We start from the raw sequence: 23,744 nt of genomic DNA, 5'->3' as shown, positions 1-23,744 counted from the left end.
AAGTAAGAATTATCTATATATCTATATATGCAAATATGCAAGACTTTTGTTACACTCTTGGTCATTGACAAAGTGCTTTATGGCTTGTAAGATGCCCTCACAATATCCTAAATTTCCTGAGAAGCAACGACCCTCCACAGATACAGAGCAGGAAGAAACAGTATTCATTCAGAGTTAAATTAGCAATGAGTCAAATCCTCTATCCTTTATTCTGTTTTTACTGAGACCTCAGTCAAAATTCCCATTGAAGCAGAGGCTTTCTGGTTAAGGGAGAAACCATGGCCAGAGGAAGGTCCCAGTGGGGCACCAGGGACACTAGCTGAGCTATTTCAGGGCAACAACCTCCAAGCAAACCTGGATCTGACCTGCTCCAAAGGTCTAGAGAAAGTGGGGTGGATGGGAGCAGAGGGAAATTTTGCACATTTCATGCTTCATGTGCAAGGGGAAATGGCATGGCTAGTGCCAGAAAGAAGGTGAAAAACAAGAAAACAAAAATAGTGAATCAGCAGGAAAACTTTTATTTCAGAGTCTTTATTAACCACAGAGAGCCTCCTGTCCCTGAGAAACTGAGCTCACTGCACAGACTAACACTGTGCTGTTTACTCAGGTGGAAGGTTTGTGAACATCAGTAAAGAGCATCCCCTGGGACACAGCCACTGTGATAGCTTTTGTTAGATAAAATCTGCCACCAATTCCCTCAAGAGTGCTCTCTAGTCTGCCCCTCCATGCTGGATGGCTGCCTGTGCTCTGTGTAGCTGTTGCAAGGAGGGTGAGCTGGGGTTTGTCACCATCTCACACCCACTGCCCAGAGGGCTAGAATGGAAAAGTCTCTACAGGTAGCTGATCATCTGCCAGTGAAAAGAGGGCCTCCACAAGAGCCTGGAGTGACAGGACAAAGGGGAATGGCTATAAACTGACAGAGGGCAGGTTTAGATTACATATCAGGAAAAAGTCTTCTCTGTGGTGGTGATGAGGCACTGGAATGGATTGTCCAGAGAAGCTGTGGATGCTCTGAGTGTTCAAGGCTTTGGATGGGGTTTTGAGAAACAGGGCCTAGTGGAAGATCTCTCTGCCCATGGCAGAGGGTTGGAACTAGATGATCTTTAAGGTCCCTTCCAACCCAGACCACCACACGATTTTGTGATTCTGTGAACAGTGAGTCCCTCTACCACCACACACGTGAACCATGACTAGGGACTAGCAATTAGAGCAGACATCCTGCCCGGCCTAGGGATGTGCTCTGGGTAGCTCTAGGCTCATCTGTCTTTAAATCCCATCCTGCCCCTTTCATAAAGTTCAGGCCAAAGACAAATTACAGAGAAGAGCAGTCCATTTGCTGCTTTGAAAAGCAAGTCTGATTGGAATAGTCTCATTGGCATGCTGAAGGAAAGACCAGTTCATCCCAGTGTAGTTCCACTTCTAATCAATTACATGACAGTACAGAGCCTCAGTTAAGCAAGCACAGACTAATTAAGAGATTTTGCTGCTCTAAGCATTATGCGGCTCAGGCAAGTGGGGAAAGACTGAAGAGAGTAAAGATAAAAGCTCTTTAAAAGCATTTACTTTTCATTTCATACCTTTAATTAGCTGGATAACTCCAGGGACTATAATTATCAGAATTGCAACAAGCTTACAAAAGGTAAGGAACATCTGAATGCGGGCACTCCAGCTGACACTTGTGCTATTCAGGACCATCACCAGTGCTGTGAGGGGAAAAAGTCAGAAAGAAATAATTGTCACAAAATTCTTTGCCAGCAGAGAGGTCGCACAAACAACAGATCCTGATGCATTAAAGGAAACAAGCCCAGATAACCTTCTCCAGCTGTTGTCCTCCCAGTTCTCCCATTCCCCTTCAAGGCATCACACCAAAGGCTTAAGCTGAGTTCCTCTGCCTCACGCGCTGCACTGACCATCCATCTGTCCCTTCTCTGCCTGGCATCCTTCACACCAAATTACAGCTTCATTGACCCAGAATTGTCAGCTGCTGGTAGACAATGGGCTGGCAGGACCCTGCTTTGGATGAAAGAAATTAATCACCCAACCCTTGTCACTGCAAACTTCTTTGTGCTGGTTTGAGTAGAGATTTGCATTTTTCACAAAATAACAATTAATAATCTTATTAAACTTTCACACCCTCATTTAAGCCCCACATAAATTTGTCATTGCTTTACCTCTGGTCCTCTTTTCCACTTTCTCCCCCTTTTTGCTGTACCACCACAGATGCAGGAGGGCCAGAGTGCAAGTACTGTGCCCATCCTTGCTGGGAATCAGTGAAGTAACAGAGATCTTTTACTTCTTGAAAACAAAGTCTAGGTCTGCACCTTGTCAGCATGTGGAGAGATCAGTGAGAAGGGTTTTTACATCCTGCCTGGTCAGCTTGCATCTGCTTTTGGCTCAGGGACAGCATCTTCTGGCATTTCCTATGGCACTGACTGACAGGAGGAGGGCAGGACTTGTCACTCGAGTGCCAGTTATTCCGGTTTAATTAAGCTGAATTAATAAAGGAGTTTATATATTAAAACAAAATAAAATTTTCCTTTAAGAATGGAAAACAGGAGCCATTTCACCAGATAAAAACTCTTTCCCCTGCTGCTTCAGGGAAACATGGTCAAGCATGTTCCTCTCTTTCTTGCCATCACATAGAGCTAATTAAGTAGCTCCTCATCTCAATCCTCCTGTAATTCCAGCTCTCTCAAGAGCACCTGTTTGTGAAAATCATCAGCCACATCACATATTAAAAAATGTGTGATGCATAAAAGGGGATGCATAAAAGCACAATTTGCTAGTTTGTAGGAGCTAGCATTGTAAATCTGGCATGGCACAGGCTTTCTGGAATCGAACCCCACTGATTTATTCAAGTCTTTGATACAGTTTCTGTTCACCAGCAAGTTTAAAAAATATTAAAAAATTTCCCATTTCAACTGAAAGTAGTTTGAGTTCAATGGAAAAGGGAGAAAATTCCAATTAATCTGGATCCAAATATATCTTTTAATATCTTTTTACTGGAATAAAAATTCCAGGAGAAAAGAAAAAAGTATTTTTGTATAATTTTTATTTGAGAAAGAGACTGTCCCACTCTCAGATGTGCAATTTACAAGTCAATATATACTCACAACATCACCTAACATGATTTTTTCATCAAATAAAGATCTTAAAGATCAAAATCTTTATTCAGTTCTGTATCTCACCATATTTCAGAGCTGAGGTGTTCTTTTCTAAGTCACAAAGAAATCACTTGGACTTCTGCAAAGTTTCATTTGAGACCCAATTACTTTTTTTTTTTTTGCTTTTTTACTTCCTTGTATACCTGTATTTGGCAGGCAACATAAAATCCCAGGGTCCTGATTCATTATTCTATTGTTCCAATATTACAGTAACATATCTTGACTCATATAAATTTTGAAAGATCCCTTTAGATTGCTGATGAATATTAGTGCTGTTTGAGTCTCCCCTTCTTTTCCTGGAGCTTGATTACCAGCAAGAGTAACAACTGTCATTTAAGCAAAATATATTTAAAATATTCATTTGACCAAAAGTGTTTAGGTTATAAAAAATCCAGCGCCATAGTCAAGCACTGGCTTATTTTAATTTCCCCTTGAAGACTCAGGATATCATACTTTTCTTCTGCAGAAGGTGAAGCCCAGGTATGGACCAGAGCACAAGAAAATGTCAAGGAAGAGTTTTCTGTGTAAGAGTATCTTCAATTTGATATCTAGCTTACTCAGAGTTCAAGCTGACAGCAGCAGTCTGTCACCTTACACAGGTCAGAGTAGGTAACATGAGAAAAGAGAGCTCCTCCAGGTTTTCTGATGCATTGGTTTCACCTTCCTGATACACAGATGAGAATGGCACTGGATGGTATTGCCTTGAACACTTCTAGGCACGGGTCAGCTACAATTCCTCTGGACAACCTTTACCAGTGTTTCACTACCCACATCATAAGAATTTCTTCCCTATATCTAATCTAAACCAGCCCTTTCCCAGTTTGAAGCCATTTCCCTTGTCCTGTTGTCATGGTTTAAGCCCAAATGGAAATTAAACCCAGCAGATGCTAGTTCAACTCCTTCTCTCTCCTCCCACCCACCGCTGGAATGGGGAGGAAAATCAAAGTAAAACTTGTGGGTTGAGATAAGAACAGTTTAATAATTGAAAATAAAGTAAAACACAGTAACAATGGTAAATGATTATGATAATGATAACAAAAAGGATAAAAAGCAAGTGATGCACAATACAATTGCTCACCACCCACTGAAAGGAGCCAGACTCTTAATTCCCAAAACCAGATCAGATGCCCTTCCATGTAAATCCTCCCAGTTTATATACTGGGCATGATGTTCTCTGGTGTGGAACATCCCTTTGGTTAGCTCAGGTCACCCGTCCTGGCTATGCTCCTTCCCAGTTTCTTTTGTGAACCTCCTCACTGACAGAGGATGAGACAGGAAAAAACGTCCCTGACTTTGGATAAACAGGACTTAGCAAAAAACAAAACATCAGTGTGTTACCAACACTATACTCATTCCAAAACCAAAACACAGCCATGTAACAGCTACTGAGAAGAAATTAGCTCTAACCTGGCTGAAACCAGGACACCTAGCACTGCTTGTGCTTGCAAAAAGTCCCTTGATACGAATGTCCTTGGATGGTCCTCCGTTAGAGTAAGTGCAGAGCTGGAGAACTGTGCTAGTAAGTAATTCAGGTCGCAGGGCTGAGACTTAAGTGCTTAAAAGTGCTTAGAAGGTTTGAGACCAGTTTTATATTATTTTAAATTTCAGTTTATTGTACTTATTAGGCCATAAGATTTTACAGTCTTCTATATAATATAATATAATATTACATAATACATTATTCCTTATTATATACTACTCATAATAGTAGCAGTATTTTATAACAAAATATTTAATCTTAATGGTTCTATATGTATAACAGTTGTCTAGAAATGTGGGGCTTACACTGCTATGATGTTCCATCACCATAGCACTGGCTGTGTTAGCAGCTAGGTAGTGGAAGGCAATGGGGAAGTGGAGTCATGAAGAAAGCTGCTAAAAAGCAAGAAAAGATGACAACTGTGCTAGGGTTCAGCAAGGACATTATATTCTGGGACTATGGCCATTAGTCAACACCTTGCTGCAGAACAGGGCCTGTTGGAAATATTTAGAGAAACTGGTTGCAGACTCTTTGATACGGGATGGCAGCAAAGATCAGAGGGAAGCAGCACTTTCTCAGAAAAATGGCAGTGAAAGGAGGACTCAGGTGTAACTTTTCTGACTAAAAGTCAGGCATTAAGTGTGGCTGCATTCTCAATGAAGCAACAGTTAGCTCCGGAGGATGAATAGCAATACCTCTGTGAGATGCCTATCTGAGATGAGATGATTTATCTTCAGGAAGTTTCTCTTTCCTCTTTCTCCACTGACTGTATGGGGAGCATAGAAAATTACCTTAAACTAAACGCCTCTCAAAAAACAAGATGAATCCTACCCAGGAGGAGTGTGGAGGGAGAACAAAACAGGGCTCGTGAACAATCAAACACAATGGAAACACCAAGCATGTTTTTCACAATCTCTTTCCTTCCCACAGACACACCTCTAGATGGATAATAAAATCTAATGGGAGAAGCAGCAGTGAGCATTACATCCTGGCCTACTTTTCAGAACCATTGCCTCAGCAGGAGACCAAGAAAACTGCCCTCCCATAACTTGTCAGACTTTTAGGGTCAAGACATTCAAAAAAATGCAAAAAAAATGTCCTCAATTTGCCCACCCTAATGAGCCAATTAAAGGTCACAGGAAGCACAAAAGCACCTATCAGGGCATATTTGCTATCCCTGCAAGTCAAGAGATGTTTTAATGTAAACTGCTTGTCTGAAAATTGTCAGCAGTAGAGAGAGGCATCTGCAGCACCTGCCATGATTAGGAAAAAGAAGGCTTCTAATTATAGACTCACATAGACACTGATAAGGCGTGAGGCTGGAGAATTTTCCAGCAAGCACTGATAGATCTGTACTGAGCTGACCTCAGTTTTCAAGCATAACTTCACGTCTAAGAGCCAAAGTTTGGGGTATTTGAATTTTTTGGCCGATGTCCCAAAAAAATAAGAGAGAGGAAAATTTATATATTATTGCAGTGTACAATGCCCAAAGTACACATGAATTAGTGTAAAAACTCATGTGAGTTTGTAACTGGTTCTCAGTCTCACAGTTTTTAATGGCTAAAACCTGTTTATCTGCTTTTTGGTACAGAGGCCATGTGAAAAGTTTGGAACAGGCTCAGTTTCTACTCAGGTTACATATTGATAGAAGAGTTCCATGCCTTTGTACAGTGCAATTTATCCCTTCCTTTTGCTATTATATTTAACATTAGGAAAAGAATTAACAGTTTCAAATAAACCAATATATGAACATAGGGCTTTTTTGCAACAAGAGGCATGGTGATAAGGACATGTCTTTATGGCGGGAAACAATAATTATGGAAGAATCTACCAATTTTTACTTTTAGAGAAAAATTTCTTTTCAACTCTTTGTCCTAAAGAGACTACCTTTGGCATCAAAACACAGGTGGACAACATCCCTTTGCTTTGTGTCCTGGAGCTATGTTGTCCTGCTGGAACAAATTGGGCAGTTAGAAGGGCTGGTCTCCTGCTTGCATTCTCTTCAGCTGTCCTTCCCTGTACTGGAGCACATCCAGCTCCTCTCTCCTCTACCTGGCCACTTATTTTCATTAAAACTGTAGGAATTAGATATCCTGTCTCTGGAAGTGCTCAAGGCCAGGTTGGATGGGGCTTTGAGCAATCTGATCTAGTGGAATATGTCCCTGTCCATGACGGGATGATCTTTGAAATCCTTTCCAACCTAAACCATTTTATGATTCTGTGAGTCTGTGAAATGTAATAAATGGTGTAATAAAAATCTTTGAGATATCTGCTCTTCTTTCAGGTACAGTTAAATCGGCTGAGTTGAGAAAAAGTTTATGGCAGACTGACAAATTGAGATATGTATATCCAGTACTTGACCTAGAGGTTTTTCTCCTCATGATGATTTGCTTAAGAAACACCAAGTGAATTTAAGTGATTTCTAAGTTTGAAAAGAACAGGAAGGTTTTGCTCCTGAGGTTCAGAAAGCTGTGGCATCTGAAAAGAGTGTCCACACAAGCATCATTCTCTCTACTGAGACTTTGAAATGATTGGACATTTTGGTTGGTTGGCTGTGTTAAAAAAAAGAAAAACCATAATAACAACTGAAAATGAAAGCAGTATATTGTGGGAAAGAAAACTTGCTTTTACAGATTGTTCAAGATTACTCTGAACAGGTGATTTTGAGAGGAATTTTGTGCCCAGCATATGCTCTTTTCCTATAAATAATAAAGCAAGAACAAGGAATTGTTTAAAGGCCACCGTGTCCTGTAGTTCCATTTTAACTCTAATCTGATCTACACCTTCTCTGCACCATCATTCCTTTTTTATGCCCTAGGAACAGAGGGGAGATGGTGGGGAGCAGAATGGCTGTAGCTCCCCGACGAAAAACATTTTTTGGCAGCTAGTAGAGGAGCAATAGTATGTGGCACTCCCCAGCATAATCCTGGTTGCATCCATCTGCTCACCTTCACCTTACCTATCCCTCTGCCTTCATGCCCAATACCAAACATTCATAACAATGACCACCAGAGCAGCTGATTCTTACCATACAAGGATAACCTTCAGCCACTCTGGGACCCCTGAGCTTAAGTGCAGCAGAAGTTCTAAGAACTACCACAAATGAACCTCCGCTGTAGAGCATACTGCAAAGAATAAAGATAAAGCCTCAGTCTGATATATCACTGTTTTTCTCAGTGTCATCTCATTCACCAGTTCAGATTTTCTACAAGAATCCCTTCTTTCAGTGAAATGCCAGTTTGCCCTACCTGTGCTGTACAGACCCACTCTGCACAGGAGCATCTGCTGTGACTTCCCCTCTCCATTTAGGCTGTGATTATTTCAGCCTAACTCCACCTCCCCTACAATGCTATTTATTTGTTCAATTATTTTGCCAAGCCCTGGCTTATCACACAGATTTTCACTTAAATTAAAAGTAATAAAAACATATTTCAAATTGTTCACCTATCATGCCTGAATCACATGCAATTAACAAAATGCTTTGACGGAGTCCTCACTTAACAGTCCTTCTGTCTCAGTGACCTTAACATTACTGAACATCTGTTTCACTCTTATCTTGCACTGAAATGTTTTAGACATATATAGATGTAAAAAGTCATTGACCTCAGAATTCCAGCTCTTAATTCAATTATTCCTATGAAACCTATAGTTTGTGCATAATTAAGTTAGAACGAAATGTGGTCACATATTGATTTTTTAACACTCCCAGCAGAAAAGAAATCTTATTAAGAGAGCTCCCACAAAAAGCCACAGTAACCTGGAGACTGGAAATTTCAATGTCAATTTAGCTCCTTACCCTGAAGAAAGAAAAAGTCATCTGAACCTATTGTGCAAAACTGAAGGGGTCTCCTCTGGGCCTTTGATCATTTTGCATGTCTTAATTCCTTTTTCCAGTCTTTTTGTTTCTGATATGTGCACTGAGCAAACTGAAAGAAACAATCTGTTACTAATTACCAAGGTCTACTCTGTACTCCTTTCCAGCATAGCTGAATTCCAATGTATGCCCACAAGGAGTATCCTCACCAGTGAGCAGACAGACCTGGAAACAGTCTTCTAATGCTACAAGCTCCTGAGTCCCATTCCCATCACCTTTTCTGCCTTCTCATTTCATGCACCCTCCACACCAGCCTAGGTAGTGTAAAGCCTCTGTTCCCAGGGTAGTGTCCCTCTTTCCACTGCAAATATTGGCTTTCTGTGACCCTAAATGATCACTTTTACACTAACTGCAAAATTAGCAGCTGTAGCACACATTGCCAGCGACAACCATGCACCCAACCAGGCTATAGGTTCTGCTCCCAAAATTGGGTTCCTGCCTCCTGAACCACAAGTGTGTCAATAGGGATTATTGCCAGGATGGAAAGAGTGGGAATGGGGAAGATGATCTCATGCTGCCTATCTGCAATCAAGAGAACGACATTTCTTCAATGGCATCACACTTGGCATTCAACTGCCTCCTAAAGCCAAGGTAGAGCAAAGCACTTAAAAGAAGTAATCATTCTTCCATATCTCTGGCACTGCCTCACCATCTCTTAAGGACTGAAATTGCTTCTACAAAAATAATGAGAGTTTGGCCATTAATTCAAGAAGCAACAGAACCAGACTTGGCAATTGGTTTTCCCTGCCATTGATAAAGTCTGCTGTTGTTTTTACTCCTGCATTTGTTCACAAACACACACACCCAGGCAAAACATCACACGGGTGCCTCGGCATTGGATGCACAGTCATTCATTAATGATCCACATCAAACAACTACCTGCCCGGTGTGAGGTTTTTTTTTTTTTAAATTTATATAATCTTTACCCTTCCCTGAAACCTAAAATTGGATACTTACTGATGCCAACAGCTGTAATAAGTTTAATCGCAAGTTCTGGGATTTCACACTGCATAAAGAAAGGCTCCAAAATGTAGCGTCCAAAAGCCAATGATATCACTGCTGTGGCAGCAGGGCTGGAGTGAAAAAGAAACAAAGCCACCAAATTAATCTGCAATAGTACACAGATATTATTCTTACAGGAACATGCTGTAACTTCACTATCACAGAACTGTGAACCTTAATTTTTGTGCTTTCTTGTAGCTTTATTGATATGTACCATGGTTTCTTAATGTAGCACTTGCTCAGTGGTTCTGATCTTGACAGCAACATTCTTTACAAGGGTGGCTCTTACAATTTCCATGTTGCAAAGCAGCCATAATCAAAAAGGAAAAGTATCAATAGAAATCTTCATTCACCCACTTGAAGCAAACTTAGCCAGAATTGGATTACATGGGCAAAACCTTTGACAAAATCAGTGAATTTTAGTGGCCAGATATATCTCACCCCTCAGAGACACAAGCAAATTAATTTCACTCAAGCTGAGAATTCTGGTTCACTGAAATAAGTATCCAAAACCTACCCAGGTCTTTTATTAAATTTTGAGACAGTCCAAATGGGATTTTTTAAAATACAAGCAGAATTTGTTCCTTTTATTGACCAACAACTTCCTAGCACTGCACGTGAGAGCAAAAACCCTGAAGTACAGAAAGCACTGACCACAAAACAAAGGCAAATGAAAAAAGACAATGTTTCTTTCTTTGGTCAGTTAGTGTTTTTCATAGTAAGAGTTAAGTTCTCCAACATCCCACAGAGCTGTTGCATTTACAAATGTGAAATCATCATAATATCCATAGAGCCTTTCTTTTTGAGAGAAGCTAATTGTCTGACAGAAGCCTTAGCACTGACACATATTAGTAGCAAATTAGCTTGTGCCTGCATATTACTGTTCATGTTTCCCTTTGGGAGGACATTTTCACTCTTCTTAGGGCAGTTCATGGCATCTGTGCTTTATGACACACACACTGTAGGACAAAAGGGCACGTGATTCTCAAAGGATTTCTGAGTTGAACAAGACTCCATGCAAATTTCTTTGAAAAAAATCTTGTGGAAAATGCAGCATTTAATAAAATAACATCCCACTTCACAGAATTTTGATAAAAATTCTATGGAATGGGGTAAAAATTCTGCAGAGAAGTTGTTCTCCATCAAACAATAAAAGAATATTCCACAAGGGTGCTGCACCCTGGAAACAAAACCCACTTTCTTCATGTTATGACTCAACCCAGAAGTCACACACTGTGTTGGACCAAGCTACAGAGCAATACAGAACACAAATATCTTCCTCAGAAAGTTTCTGCATGGATGAGCAAGGGCTGCTGCACATGATTCTCCTATGCAAGGGGATGTTTCTCTCACTGGCCAGCAAATGGCTTTGCAAATTTTGTCTGGATTTTCATAGTTATTACTGACTTTACCTCAGTGCAATATTTCTAATTCATATCCGAAGATCATCAGGCTTATTATGGTTTTTAAGTACTGAAGCCTGCCAAAGCCTGCCCAGACCAGAAGAAAGATCATATCTTTGAGGCTGTCCCAGAGTTTTATCCTCAGTCCCAGCTCCTTCCCCCAGAACCTGGATTTTGCCCTGCCATTTCAAGGAAAAAGGAAAAGCCTTTTTAAGGGAGCAGTCACTGCTATCCACACCACTCTGTCTCTAAAAGCATAGCTCCTAAATTATACCTCCAATAAACAGCTCTGTCTGTGACATTCCCATGTCTTGGGGAAGATTTTGCTGGCAGTGCAATCAACCAGCGGAGGTGGAAGTTCAAAGAATGGACCAGCATTAAAAAAATACACAGATGGGGAGTTTAGGGACCCAGTTTAGTGGTGGACTCAGCAGTGCTGAGTTAATGGTTGGACTCAATGATCTTGGAGGTCTTTTCCAACTTTAATGATTTTCCTTCTGCCTACAGCAGCCCTCAATAGCTGTGTGTTCAGAAGCAGTAGAAAGTGCACGACCAGCTCTCACTGAAGGGCAGGGATTCACCAGGTGAGGAGCAGGACAGTGTACCAGCACATCCCAAGGTGAGTCAGGCCCCTGGCAGCACACTTCTAAACCCAGCCTGTGTTATGCAACCACCACAGTGAAGCTCGACAGGCAGTGCGTTCACACCGTTGTCTTCACTCATTTGAAAAGCAGCTGTTGGGGTTTTTTAAAAACACATAAATATATGTAAAATACACAAGCAAACTGGCTTTTGTAGAGAAAAAGGTTCACACCTGGACTAGGTGAGAAGCAGTGCAGTGCAAGGCAGAACTAATCAGTATGTAGGCAGAGTTTATGTCCTCCACTGTCAAATAGTGGCTTTACAGAGATGTATGAGAGCAGGAAATGTCTGTTTTGGTTGTGATTGCTCCACCAGCCACTGAGTGTGATAAGCCTGCAATTTTTCAGAAGAAAAGTCAGCTTAGCTGAGAAGTGTCTGTGCAACTTCATCTGCAGAAAACAAAACCACTTATGAGGTCTCAACTTCTTTGATAGCAGCAGCCAATTAGTTTCCTGGTGCAGGAGTCAGATATAAAACTCTACACAAAGTTTCAGCAGTGCTGCTCTGATCATCACAAGTTACAACATGTATGCCTTCCTCACTGCCTCCCAGACTGGGTGATTAAAGAATGCACTGATGTTCTCTCCCATGCAAGATGATTATTTTCTGGGTGTGGGGCAGATCATGATGACTAAGAGCGTTTTCACGACGCTCCTGGGACACTCTCATATGTAAAAAATAATTATTTTGTGAGGAGAGGAATTTATGATGCCTTGTTTCTTGTGGGTGTTCGTGCCTAGTTAATAAGGTGTCTCTGCCTAACAAGGAGCAGATTAAGAGGGGGATTTCTAATACTGTTCCCTTTTGTTGATTCTGTGATGCAGAATGATATAGCTGTTCACAGCACTGTGAAAACATAGGTCTCATTCCACTGCCTGATTTTCCTTTTTGGCAAAAGGTTCACAGAGTTGAGACATCTGCCCTTTCATCACGTTTGCTGGAAATTATTGCACTTAATTCAAAGGTTACGTTTGGGTGGGGAGGTTCTGTGGGACCATCTGACGTACAAAATTATTTCCTCCGGAAACAACATAAGGATTTATAGATTCATAATGACTCAGCACCGTCAGCGCTTTTAAACTCCAAAGCCTGTGCTAGAACTTGTCAATGTTATGTAAACATAGTTGTGATCTGAAATGAAGCTTGTGCATTTATGACTAATCTGCTGATTGCGGAGGAGAGGGGAAAGAAGTGCTAACCAGCCTGAGGCAAGGATGGAGCATTCCCAGAGTCATTTTGGATAAGTGAGTTGCCCTGTTCTGCATGTGTCAAGATCTCCACGCTCAGCAATACTGGTAAAAATTAAAAGAGAAGTTCAAAGGGCACATGTGAGTTCGATACAATGATCCATTTACATTATGAAAATTTATTTTAGATTATTCAATATCTTCATATTGTAATTCTTCTATATAATGTCAAAGGCTGCATGAGCCACAAGCTGACACACCAAGGCAATACTGGATATTTTAGGTATGTGAAGAAGACCTAATGTTTCTTTATTTGGTCAGTAAGTGCTTTTCAGAGTAAGAGTCAAGCTCTTCAACATCCCACAAAAGCAAAAGATGAGGGCGCAAGCTGATATATAAAGCATACACGGTCCCCCTAACTCTGAAAACTAATGGGCAACAGCTTCTCCAGGAGTTATTCCTGTATCCACAGACAGCAGCAACTGCTTCAGACGGTGGTGCCAAGACTGAGAAAAGGTAAAGATGACTTCCGTCTTTCACTATACCATATCTAGGTGGGCTAACAACATTGTTAGTGACATTAACGGACATAGTAAGCTTAGCAAAATTAAAGCAAGCAATTGAGGTTTTGTGGCAGGGAGTTTTCTTATTTCCCCTATATATACACGTGTCTTCTTCAATGTTTCAAAGCTGATGAGCAAAAAATCATATTTAAACTCTCTGAAGCAACCATACTAAAAGAACACAGTTAACTGACCAAAATATACTTTATTTGTTTTGTCCAAGGTATATTGGAGATTTTTGTTTAAGACTGGCATGCGCATTGCCATCCCAAAAAATAGAAGTCAAAATACACTTACCGAATGATGAGTAGCTCAACCCAGACCCTCACAAAAGCAGGTAAAGGGCCAAAGGCCTCCAGAATATAGGTGTAGTGACCACCAGATTTCTTAATGCATGTTCCCAGTTCTGCATAGCAGAGGGCACCTGTGAGAATTAAATGGTGGCAATGTGAAAGATATCCAGAAATACCATTCACAACATTTACAGCCTAAACATCAGAGCTGCCATGGTGTCAAGGCTACTTTTTATATATTTTAGATTTTCTTCCAATTAATTTTGTAAGTTTTAATTCATTTGGCTAGACATGCAGTTAAGTGAACTGTGCATTTATCCTGTTATATTTAAAGCCACTGGACAAGCTATTTACAGTAAGTGTTGTTACTTCTCTGCATCTTGTGAAGAGGGACAACAAAACGTGGTGTCACACAAGCCACTCTACTTCCCAGGCAGCCAGACTGCACCTCTAAATGGAAGATTTCTGACACATTGGCTTGTTATCAAAGGCTGATCAGCTTCTTTCAGCCTTAGAGGTTCCTGGCTCAAACTCTGAAGGTCTGAAAACTCTATTACCTCTCCTCAGTCATGGGCAAAAGCAACCAAATGGCCAAAATTTGGAAGCAGGATCTGCAGAATAAGAATTTTCCCCAACAGTACTCCCAACATCTTATACATAAAACTCAGAGGATGGTTTAGTCCCTGCTTCTCAACACTGGCAGAGTGTCTTTGTGTACTAAGAACGCAGTGAAAGGTCAGGAGCCATCAGTGAGTTAGAAAGCCAGGGATGCACGGCTCCACAGGAGGACCACATCAATAGTGTTGCACAGCCAATAAACACAGGCAGCCCACTCAGAAGGCTCTGAGAAGCGAGTAGTAAACAGTAATAAAATTTGTAAGCACTGCATCACACAGAGTTAAGATCAGCAACATACATGAACTCATTCAGCTCTGTTTCTTGCAAGCTTTTATGCCACAACAACTTTGGATAAAATCTGCAGTTGTCAAAACCACATCACATGCACAAGCGCATTAAAGCTGCACCACATGATGACAAATTCCAGCCTTGTTCACTTGCTTTGTTTGGGGCTTTGCAAAAATGTGGCAGCTTTTATCCACTATTCTTCAGCTTACCTGAAGGTGTGTTTAAAAGAATCCTTACAGCCACATTGAAAAAAGATGTTTCTGGGTTTTATTTTGCTAGCCTCTTCTGTTGAGGTTCAGGATGAAATGAAATGAAATTGTGCTTCAATACATGTTATACGCACAGCCTCAGCAAGACCTTAAGTGACCGTTACATGTGATTTAACTATAACTGAGTCATGCAGAAAAATTAAAAAGATATTAAAAATAAAAGGCAACAACAACCAAAGAGCAAATTAACTGTGACAGGTCCATTCTGAGAAAAAAGATACTTTCGCTGTGCCAAATTACACAGTTCTTCACATCTTGAGGTCTAGAAAATTACCTAAAAAAAAAAAATCTATCTGAAAAAAGAGGGGGTTTTTTTGGTTGGTTTTTGGTTTGGTTTGGTTTTGGTTGTTTGTTTGGCTGGTATTTTGGGGGGGGTTGGTTTGTTTTTTTGTGGGGACGTGTTCATTTGGGTTTTTTTGTTTTGGGGTTTTTTTGGGGGGGGGGTTGGTTGTTTTGGTTTTTTTTTTTGGTTGGTTGGATGGTTGGCTGGTTGGGTTGTTTTGTTTGGTTGGTTTTTGGTACAGACTTTACCTCACAGCCAGAAAACTACTACCAGTAAAGTTACAGCCATAAATGCAGTGCTTAAGCAAGCTCTGGGCTGAGTAACTCAAAAGACCAAGGTCCTTTGACAAAGTACAAACAGCATCTGAGTGAGGATTTTCTTGATAGGGAAATTTTGGTTGCAGGCAGAATTTCCACTTTTGTACAAGAGATTACGCTGCACATTGTACCAAACACCTAACAATCGACACAACTGGATCCGAATTTACTCGGACTGTTTGTTTAGCCTGGGTGGGCTTGGCCTATAAAGAGTCCGGATTTCTTTGAAACTCAGAGCCAATTTACACAAGGTGGCATTTGCATGTTCCGCCTATTAACTAGACATTTAGTCCCTGCCTCTCCTCTTCACCTCCTGCCAGTAAACAAGTGGTTTCCCTTTTAAATAAAGCCAATATTCATGTTAGTTCTCCTGCTTCTTTGAGATTAACTCATTAAATAGGTCAATGAACCCTCTGTCCCACAGAGGCCAGGGTGGGGTTTTCCACTCTGAATGAGGGTTTTGTCTACAGAACAACTTAACCGGACTTCTTCAGAATTTAACACTCTTCAAGAATACAAAGAATTAGTAAAAACTCCCACGATAAGCAGGCCAGCAATAAAACTCCCAGGGCAAGTTTGCTTCCATCACACTGTTTTTTGTAGCCCAGTCTTTCAAAGCAATACCATGAGTGAGGAAGGAAAAAAAGAGCTGGGAAGAGGGTTATTAGTATTACTGTTTCGCTCCCCTTCATGCCAGTACAGCTTACACACAGTGGGAATTATTCCTCTCAGACCTTGCTCCAGCCTCTAAGGAACTAAGTTGAGCTACCTAAACATTTCAGTGGTGTTCAAGCAGCATGCCCATCCAGCTGCTGGGGGCCTTATAAGCAAAAACCATAAATATGTCTTACAGGCTGGGGGAAATATGCATGCAGCACATTCTGTGGAATAAAATGGACATTTGCTTTCCCTCTTCCTTTAGGGACCCATTAAAAAAAAAAAATTGCTTTCAACTTTCACCGGCTGGTGCCAGGAGTGGAAGGACAGGGGCTGCAAATCTGCGCACCTTCTACAAAACCCATCCCGCAGCACAGACCTTCTGTAGCCCCATTGGTGCTCAAGCTCCGCACTGTGACCTCCTATCCAATAGTAAAATCAGAGAAATAATCACGATAATCCACCAGCTGCCCCTCTAGACCAATTAGAAACTTTTCAGGGACTTACCAAAAAGTGAGAGGATACCACACACTGTCCAGACAGTCAAGGACATGCCCACGCTGCCTGTGTTCTTCAGGATGCCTTTGGGAGAGATGAAGATGCCAGCTCCAATGATTGTGCCAATTATGATGGAAATACCCCTCAAAAGCGTCACTTTCTTCTTCAGCACAACTTTTCCCTCCTGGCCTGGCTGTCCACTGTCCATAGAGGACAACTTGCCATTAGCTTGTCCCTGCAAGTAACTTCCATTAGAGACCGTGGGCACAGCAGCTTTCCTAAACATGCTACAGTGCCACCAGCACACTGCTGGCAAGCACAGGCAGAAAAGTTTTCAGCAGAAACTCACGGGAGTTTTTTCCCTCCCTGTGTAGCCAGCTACTCTGTCTGTTCCTCTGTCTTCTTTTCTCTTTCCAGCTGCTCCTACGCACAGGTAAGAAGCTCCTAAAGAGCGTGTGAGCCCTTCCTGCACTGCAAGTCCAGCTCGGGAACACCTGCGCTTTCACTCAGAGCTGGTACTGCCCTATCATTGGAAACGAGCTCAGCTTCCGCGTGGACTTGTATTTAAGCTCGTGTCATACCAAGTTACTCCAGCTGAATGATGATGCAAATTCTCCAGGTTTGCATCAGCCATTTGAGAAACCTCTGGCATTACTCAGCATTTCTCTTTTTTTTTTTGTTTGTTTTTCTTTTCCCTTTTTTTCTTTTCCTTTTTAAACCGTAGGGGCATGTTGTGCAACTGACCTGAGGGTGGTGAGAAGAACAAAGCACTTGCAAGCAGCTCGAGCCAAAACCTCACCAATCACTCCAAGCATATCACCCACGACACCCCGAGACACACTCCCAATTTTTTTAAAGCAACTCTGAGCCAGGAACAAAAGCTTGCCTAAACACAAAGCTCGTCAGAGCACAAGGAGAAAAGAAACCAAACAAGATACGTCATCCCTGGGTCTAATCCAATTTCATTCTCGAAAAACTCTCGACAAAAGTTAAGTTTGCGGGGGCTGAACTCCTGGTGTCGCAGTTCATCAGTCTCTCCCACATCCACGTTACTTATTTGGAAACCTCTGCAGCGACCAGGACCTACGCAAAGGATGCATTCAGCCCCCGGGTCACCCCGAGTCGCTTAGCAACACACCCCAGTCAGCCTAACGAGCGCCCAGGGGTTATTCGCATGGCACAGGCACTCTCCCAGCTGGTTTGCAGGATGGCAGGAAGCAGCACCGCACCGCCTCTCGTTAAAACACTCTGCAGAGGTTTACAGCCAGCTCGCGTGTGTGTGTGAGCGGGCAGCAGCAGGGAGCACCCCAGAGCAAGGCATCTCCGACAGCTCAGCAATCAGGATGGGAGTTCTGTGTTATCGCACAGCTCCCCGGACCAGAAAAACAGGTAATCAGATGCATGTATACATGCGCTTCAGCTGATCATTCAAATTCAAACGGAGCAATTAAAGTTTTAAAAAGAGGTGCTTTCTCCTAAAACGGAGGAAAAATCAGTAGCCTTCGAGCCTTTGACCTAATCAAGGGACAGCCTGTACAATATATGCCAAAGGGAAAAAATTCTTCCTGGTATAACTATTGCAGCTGCTCACGGCTTCAGATTAGATCAGTGTAGTGAGGAGTTACTGCTGCAGTTACTGCTCTTACAGGTATTACTTAATTAGTACCGAAGTTTGGGGGTAAAAATAAGATCAGTGAAACCATTTTATCATTCAAAAAGCAGGCACTGAGCTCAGAGCACAACTGTGCTTTCAAGTTTATGTGAGAAGGAAGAAATCCCGGACTATCAACATGCTGCAGCTATAAAACTTCAGTGTTTTTAAAGCCTCATATTTTCAGTTATAACTCACCTGCAATAGCTGGCACTGAAATAAAAGGAGGCATAAAAAGAGCTTATCTTAGTTCAACTGCACACAAGTAAAAAGCAAAGTGATTGTAGCTTTTGACTACATAGCAGTCAAGTCGTGCTTGCCTGTTTTCTGAATATATCCTCCTTCTGCCCCCACCTACTGATGTGCTCAGCAGCTGATCCCTCACTTCCCTGTACAGCCCAGACTGATTGCAGGCAGGACCTTCCCTGGTCACCCCACAGTCCAAGCCAAGCCAATTTCGAGGGCACTAGTTACAAGTAAATCCAGGACATCTTGGCATGCTGTGCCAAGTTGCTTTCTCTTGAAGCACGTTCCACAGGCTGGCCCCCAATACGATTAGGCAACTGGATCAAATCAAACCAGTAAAAAGCATTAACCAGAGAACTGAGCGGGGCTGGTGAGCTTTATTTTCATTTTCAAAGGCTTTTAAATGGAGAAACACATGACATCTTCAAACATCTGATACTTTCAAGTAGACATTCTTAACTAATGTTTAGCCGCTATTTACACAGGAAGTTGGTTCCAAGATCAAAACAAAAGCTCAATAACCAGATGACCCCAAGGCAGCTCCCAGCAAGACAGTCGTCTGCAATAACCATCCAGTACAAATAATGAGCAGTATAATGGCCTTCAAATATAATTTGATTACTAGCCAGGAGAATACATGTTTGCCCTTTGGGCATTGCAATTAACACGCCCCCACACCGGGAAAAGGGTGCTTGCTCCTTCATTGGTATGGGGATAGCATGCATGCAAAGCTTAGGACCTTGTGAAATTCCCAGGGAAAGGTATAAGATAGAACCTGTTGAAGGCTGATGCAAAAAACTCCTTTTCCTAACTCCTGGCAGCTTGCTAGTGATCTCATTATTTGTAGCCTTCCCAAGGAGTTTGGTTGTGTACTCTGCTTCTCAGTGCTATCCAGTAAAAATAAGAAAAATAGGAGCAGTTTTTCTCCTTTGAGTTCCAGCCTTACTTCCAATTATTAGTTCCACTCAGGGTAAGGAATACTTATTTGGTTTGGGGGGATCATTTGTTATGTTCGGGGAATTTCATGAGAATTATCCATCACCTGAGCCCAGTCCTGAGGAGCCTGTGAAGCTGGAAGAGAGTCTTAACTGTCTGCTGACCCCACTTACTGTATACTCACAGAATCTCTTCTGATTATTTGTGTCTCACCAGCCACGTTTACTTGAATTATTCATCACAGAGCAAGGACCACTATGCAAATACAACAAACAATGCTCAGTGTCTTTTCAAAGAGCTTTTCTGAAAGCACAGGGCTTAACCTGTCCAACAATCAGAACAGCCTCATTCTTCCATAAAAACTCACTCTAAAAACAACCGAAAGGTATAAGGTGCAATTTCCTTTGGACTGATGAAATTATTTGAAGCACTGTTTCTAAAAACAATGCTGTGAAAATAAACCTTCAGCCTCTAATGGCAGCTGGCATTGTGCATAGCCTTTTCTTGTTTCTCTCTGGCTGGTTTTTTTTTTTTCCCAATTCATAGACATTTTCTCCTGAACAAACATTTTACAGCATAACTGAAATCATAACTGTGAAAAGATTTCCTTTTGAATCTCACCATCAGCCCTGATCAATCTATCCACTGTCTGTTCCAAACACAAATCCTTACCAAAAAAAGTCTCCAAGTCCTACATCTACACCTGCAAAGAGCAAAAGCAACAGCCAGAAGATTCAGCAGCCCAGACTGCTTGCCTTGATGTAATCAGTGAGCTTTCTGAGCAGGTTATTTGCAGTGTGAATAACTTTCCTGCCAGCTGCACCTCATTTCTCAGTGCTTGAGAGCATCACAGGGAATAACAATACCTCAGTACCTCAGGCTGAACACACCTGACATGGTGTTACCCCATTTATCACACTCTATCCTTCCAAAGAAGCTAAAATTTTTATATTTCCCCTGGGGAATGCTACAAAACACACACAAAGCATTCACCTTTACGGTAATGCTACAACAAATGCAGCTAAGTGAAGGACATAAAGTTCAAGCCTGAACTTGAGTTCCCACTTCTCAAGCCCACAAAAACTGTATAATTTCTAGGTGTAGCAAGCATACCTTGACAATCCTTCCAGGCATTTTTCTATCAGCTTATTGCATCGAACAGATTCAAAGAGTCACAAGTCAAGCCTCCAGCCACAAATTGCCACGCTGACTGGAGACACGGGCACAGAAGAGGAAGTGCAGCAAGACCGAAGAGGCGAGGAAAGCCCCAAAGTTTCTTTTCATGCTATGCCACCCTTTTATGTGGGTGGCATGGCATGAAAAATGTTGTTTAGAAAACTGATCTGAGTCTTCTGTGTATAATGCCGAGTTGTTTGTGAGCCTCAGACAGCAGCCCTGTAGAAAGGCAATAGTCTGGTTTCAAATGTCAAAGGATGGCAAAATACCTAAAAGTATTTGTTTCATGCAAATAATCTAGCACTGAAAAGTTTTGACTGGGGATTTTAGCTCCTACTGTAGAGTTGAGAAGGAGTTTAACGAGCATTGAGGGGAAAAAATCTCTAAGCATTTAAGATCTAAGGTGTCATTGAGCATAAATCATCATGAAGTAACAAAAATCTCCTCAGATTGGGACAGATTTGTTAAGTTTTAATGCAAATATAGAACTGTGAGAAGGTCCAAACACTTTGTGTTCCCTACTACAGGTCAAATGTTTAGTTAAAATGGAATTACTGAGAATGGTGGGGGGAGTATTGTTTTGTAGTCAGGGTCTTGCAAATTACTTGCTTAATTATTTTGCATTCCACTTTGTGCTGGATACAAAGATGATATTTAGCAGCAAAAGGAAAAATGAGAAGGAATGAAATGCACATCTACCTCACGGGTTTTAAAAATAAGCTAAAACCTCTTATAGAGTTTTACCAGAAGCCGTCAAAATAATTTTTCTTGTATTCTCAGTCAAAAGCTTCCAACAAAATGCAGGAAGCAAATAAAAACCTGGTATCAAGAAGACTGCAGACAACAGCAGTTTAGAAGGCAAATGCTTCTGAAAGTTTCCCTGTCGTCAATTTGATGATAGGTGCCAGTCAATTTTCAGCTGGAAAAGGAGGGGAGGAAAAAGGGATTTCAGAAGTTCCTCCTACTTTCTGTTTCAAAAGACATGATGAATTTGGCTGAATGGTTTGACAGTTTAATGGGTCTTTTTTAAGCAGTCAGGAATCATTAGTACATGGCATCAAGCACGAAAGCTCCATGAGAGAAAGCCACTTTTAACTGAACCCCTGTGCGTGTGAAAATACGAGTGTGTATTGTACCATCTCATTTTTCATATTCAGGATATATGTAATCTTAACCTAAGCAATGCTGTACATAAACATTATTACTGAGTTTTCTGTGTTTGCATTTCTCATTAGCAGAATGAGACAACAATTTTCAGAGCCCCCTGTGATATTTTTTCTCAGCTTTTGGATGCAAACACCGAGATACCCCGTGGCACTCAAGAAAGCAAGACCTCAGGGTAAATTTCCATTAAAGCTGCATGTGCCAGATACCTGGCATGATGGCAAGATTGCTGGCAGCTTCAGGGAGTCAGGATTTTATTTGAGATGACTCAGGCTAGGTTGGGCATGTGAAGAGAATTAATTGGCACTTCTGAAAAAAATTATCTTTGAAAAAATCAAATAGAGACAGAATTAGCACTGAAAATGTTTTCTAACCCATTTCCCCATTTTTCATATGAGAATTCTTTACAGTAGATAAAAACCTTATAATGTGAAGACAATGTGTGACAACTGTATAGATTGTCAAATTTAAGCTTGGCTCTTTAGCTATTCCATATTCACTCTTAATGTATTTTTCATGCAATTTATACAGTATCATCTATCCATTTGCATTGCTCTTCTATTTGATCAGGTGCTGAACTTTCTGTGAATCATGATTTTCCACTATAAATTAAATCTTTCTTTTATTTAGAAGAGTTAATGATACTTATCCCAGTTCACAGGTGTGACAGGTAGATTCAGCTGCTGAATTCTGTTAAAAAAAGAATCTATGTAAAATCTTGGAGAGGGGAATTCAAGAACGTAAGCAAAGTTTTAATTTACTGACCACTCAGTGGGGAAATCTTTCAAATCCCTTGTCTTAATCTGAATCCCAGTTCCTTACTCCCATCCTTAATACAAGATCACCTGTCTATCCCACCAGTCAGGCAAGCTCATTCCCCTTCTATTGTGTACAACTTAGATTAGATAGAGAATATATCCAAAGTTATTTGATTTTTCTTAAGCAGAAAACTACACTCTTACCCAAGAATAATTGTAATGGGAATTTTAGGTCCCATTTTGTTCTCATTCCACTCTCAATTGTCAAATGCAGCAATACTTGCACCTGTGGTTTTACCTTTTGGTTCATGTAATGTAGATTTCTTTGTCTGGAGAGTAAACAGATCTTGGCTGGGGCCTTGTGCAGGTCATGAATGCAGCAAGGTCAGGCTCCAGTCAATGAGCTCTGGGGTGGTCAGGGCTTTTTAGCAGCAATGGCACAGCATCTCCATCGACAGAGATGGACAGAAGCATCTCAGTTCAGGGCTGAAGCAGTGACAGAGTTTGCCACAAGAAGGGATTTCACCTGCAGACAAGCAGAAGCACATATATGCCCAGAAATGTTTCAGCAGTCAATCATTCACCCTGACATCTCAGTTTAGCGTTGAAATGCAGCCTGTGGATCCTACAGGGAATCATTTTATTGGCATCTAAATGCACATACTATGTCTTCTTGAAGTATTAAAACTCTATCAGAAAAAGCATTTGCTTGGAGCACTGCCAAGGTGCTCCAGCAGTTAGTACTAGTGCAGATCCATATATTATTCCCACATTTCAATAGAGGAGCATTTTAGCACTGAGGTCAGTCTCTGTCTTTACTTTGAAAATGAAGTTCCTATTTTCCACATTCACAATCTATTCTTCAGAGATGCTGTCTGTTCAAGCATAGTAATTTTATCATGTTTTGTGACATTTAGTAGGAAGATTAAAAAGTGGATGCACAACAGGTGCACACAGTGTGAGGGTTTGATGAGGGTATTTCTGACTTGCCTCTTCTAGAGTTTAAAATTTTGTAGAAAGCAACTACCATGCCAGAAATATGCCCTCTTCCCCCTCCCCACATTTTTGAGGAGGTCCAGTTTACCCAGATCCTGAGAAGTCCAGTCTCCAGGACAACAAAAAGTACTGACATGGATTTCTAAGCACATTTTAAACTCATGCTTCACATATAAGCTTAGCAACAGCCAACAGCTCGACCCCCTCTGTGAATAAAACACCAGTTCCAGCGTTTTCCATCCCTTCTACCTTTAATCCAGTCCAAAGATTGAGGAGGCT

At 41.3% G+C, this 23,744-nt stretch overlaps 1 protein-coding gene across 6 annotated transcripts in view; it reads right to left on the bottom strand.

Moving 5' to 3' along the window:
- Window positions 1–20,646, bottom strand: part of SLC7A11 (solute carrier family 7 member 11) — a 62,998-nt gene extending 42,352 nt beyond the window's left edge. Inside the window, exons 1-5 of one of the 6 annotated variants that reach the window (XM_085057657.1) lie at window positions 20,485–20,646; window positions 16,548–16,773; window positions 13,613–13,739; window positions 9,476–9,591; window positions 1,578–1,703 (exon numbers count right to left, since the gene is read on the bottom strand). In XM_085057657.1, coding sequence (XP_084913783.1) covers window positions 1,578–1,703; window positions 9,476–9,591; window positions 13,613–13,739; window positions 16,548–16,773; window positions 20,485–20,505 — 616 coding nt within the window. In that variant the 5' untranslated portion in view covers window positions 20,506–20,646. Of the gene's footprint in view, window positions 1–1,577; window positions 1,704–9,475; window positions 9,592–13,612; window positions 13,740–16,547; window positions 17,064–17,282; window positions 17,416–17,676; window positions 17,752–20,484 lie in introns of those variants that run through there. The other 5 variants (XM_085057660.1, XM_085057659.1, XM_085057661.1 and 2 more) reach the window with 5 other exon arrangements.
- Window positions 20,647–23,744: the final 3,098 nt, after the last annotated feature.

This window comes from Lichenostomus cassidix, chromosome 4 (assembly GCF_008360975.1).
Source record: "Lichenostomus cassidix isolate B80296 chromosome 4, HeHo_3.0, whole genome shotgun sequence".
NCBI lineage: Eukaryota > Metazoa > Chordata > Aves > Passeriformes > Meliphagidae > Lichenostomus > Lichenostomus cassidix.
Note: the sequence above shows the minus strand (reverse complement) of the source record. Positions and strands in the feature narration are given on the sequence as shown.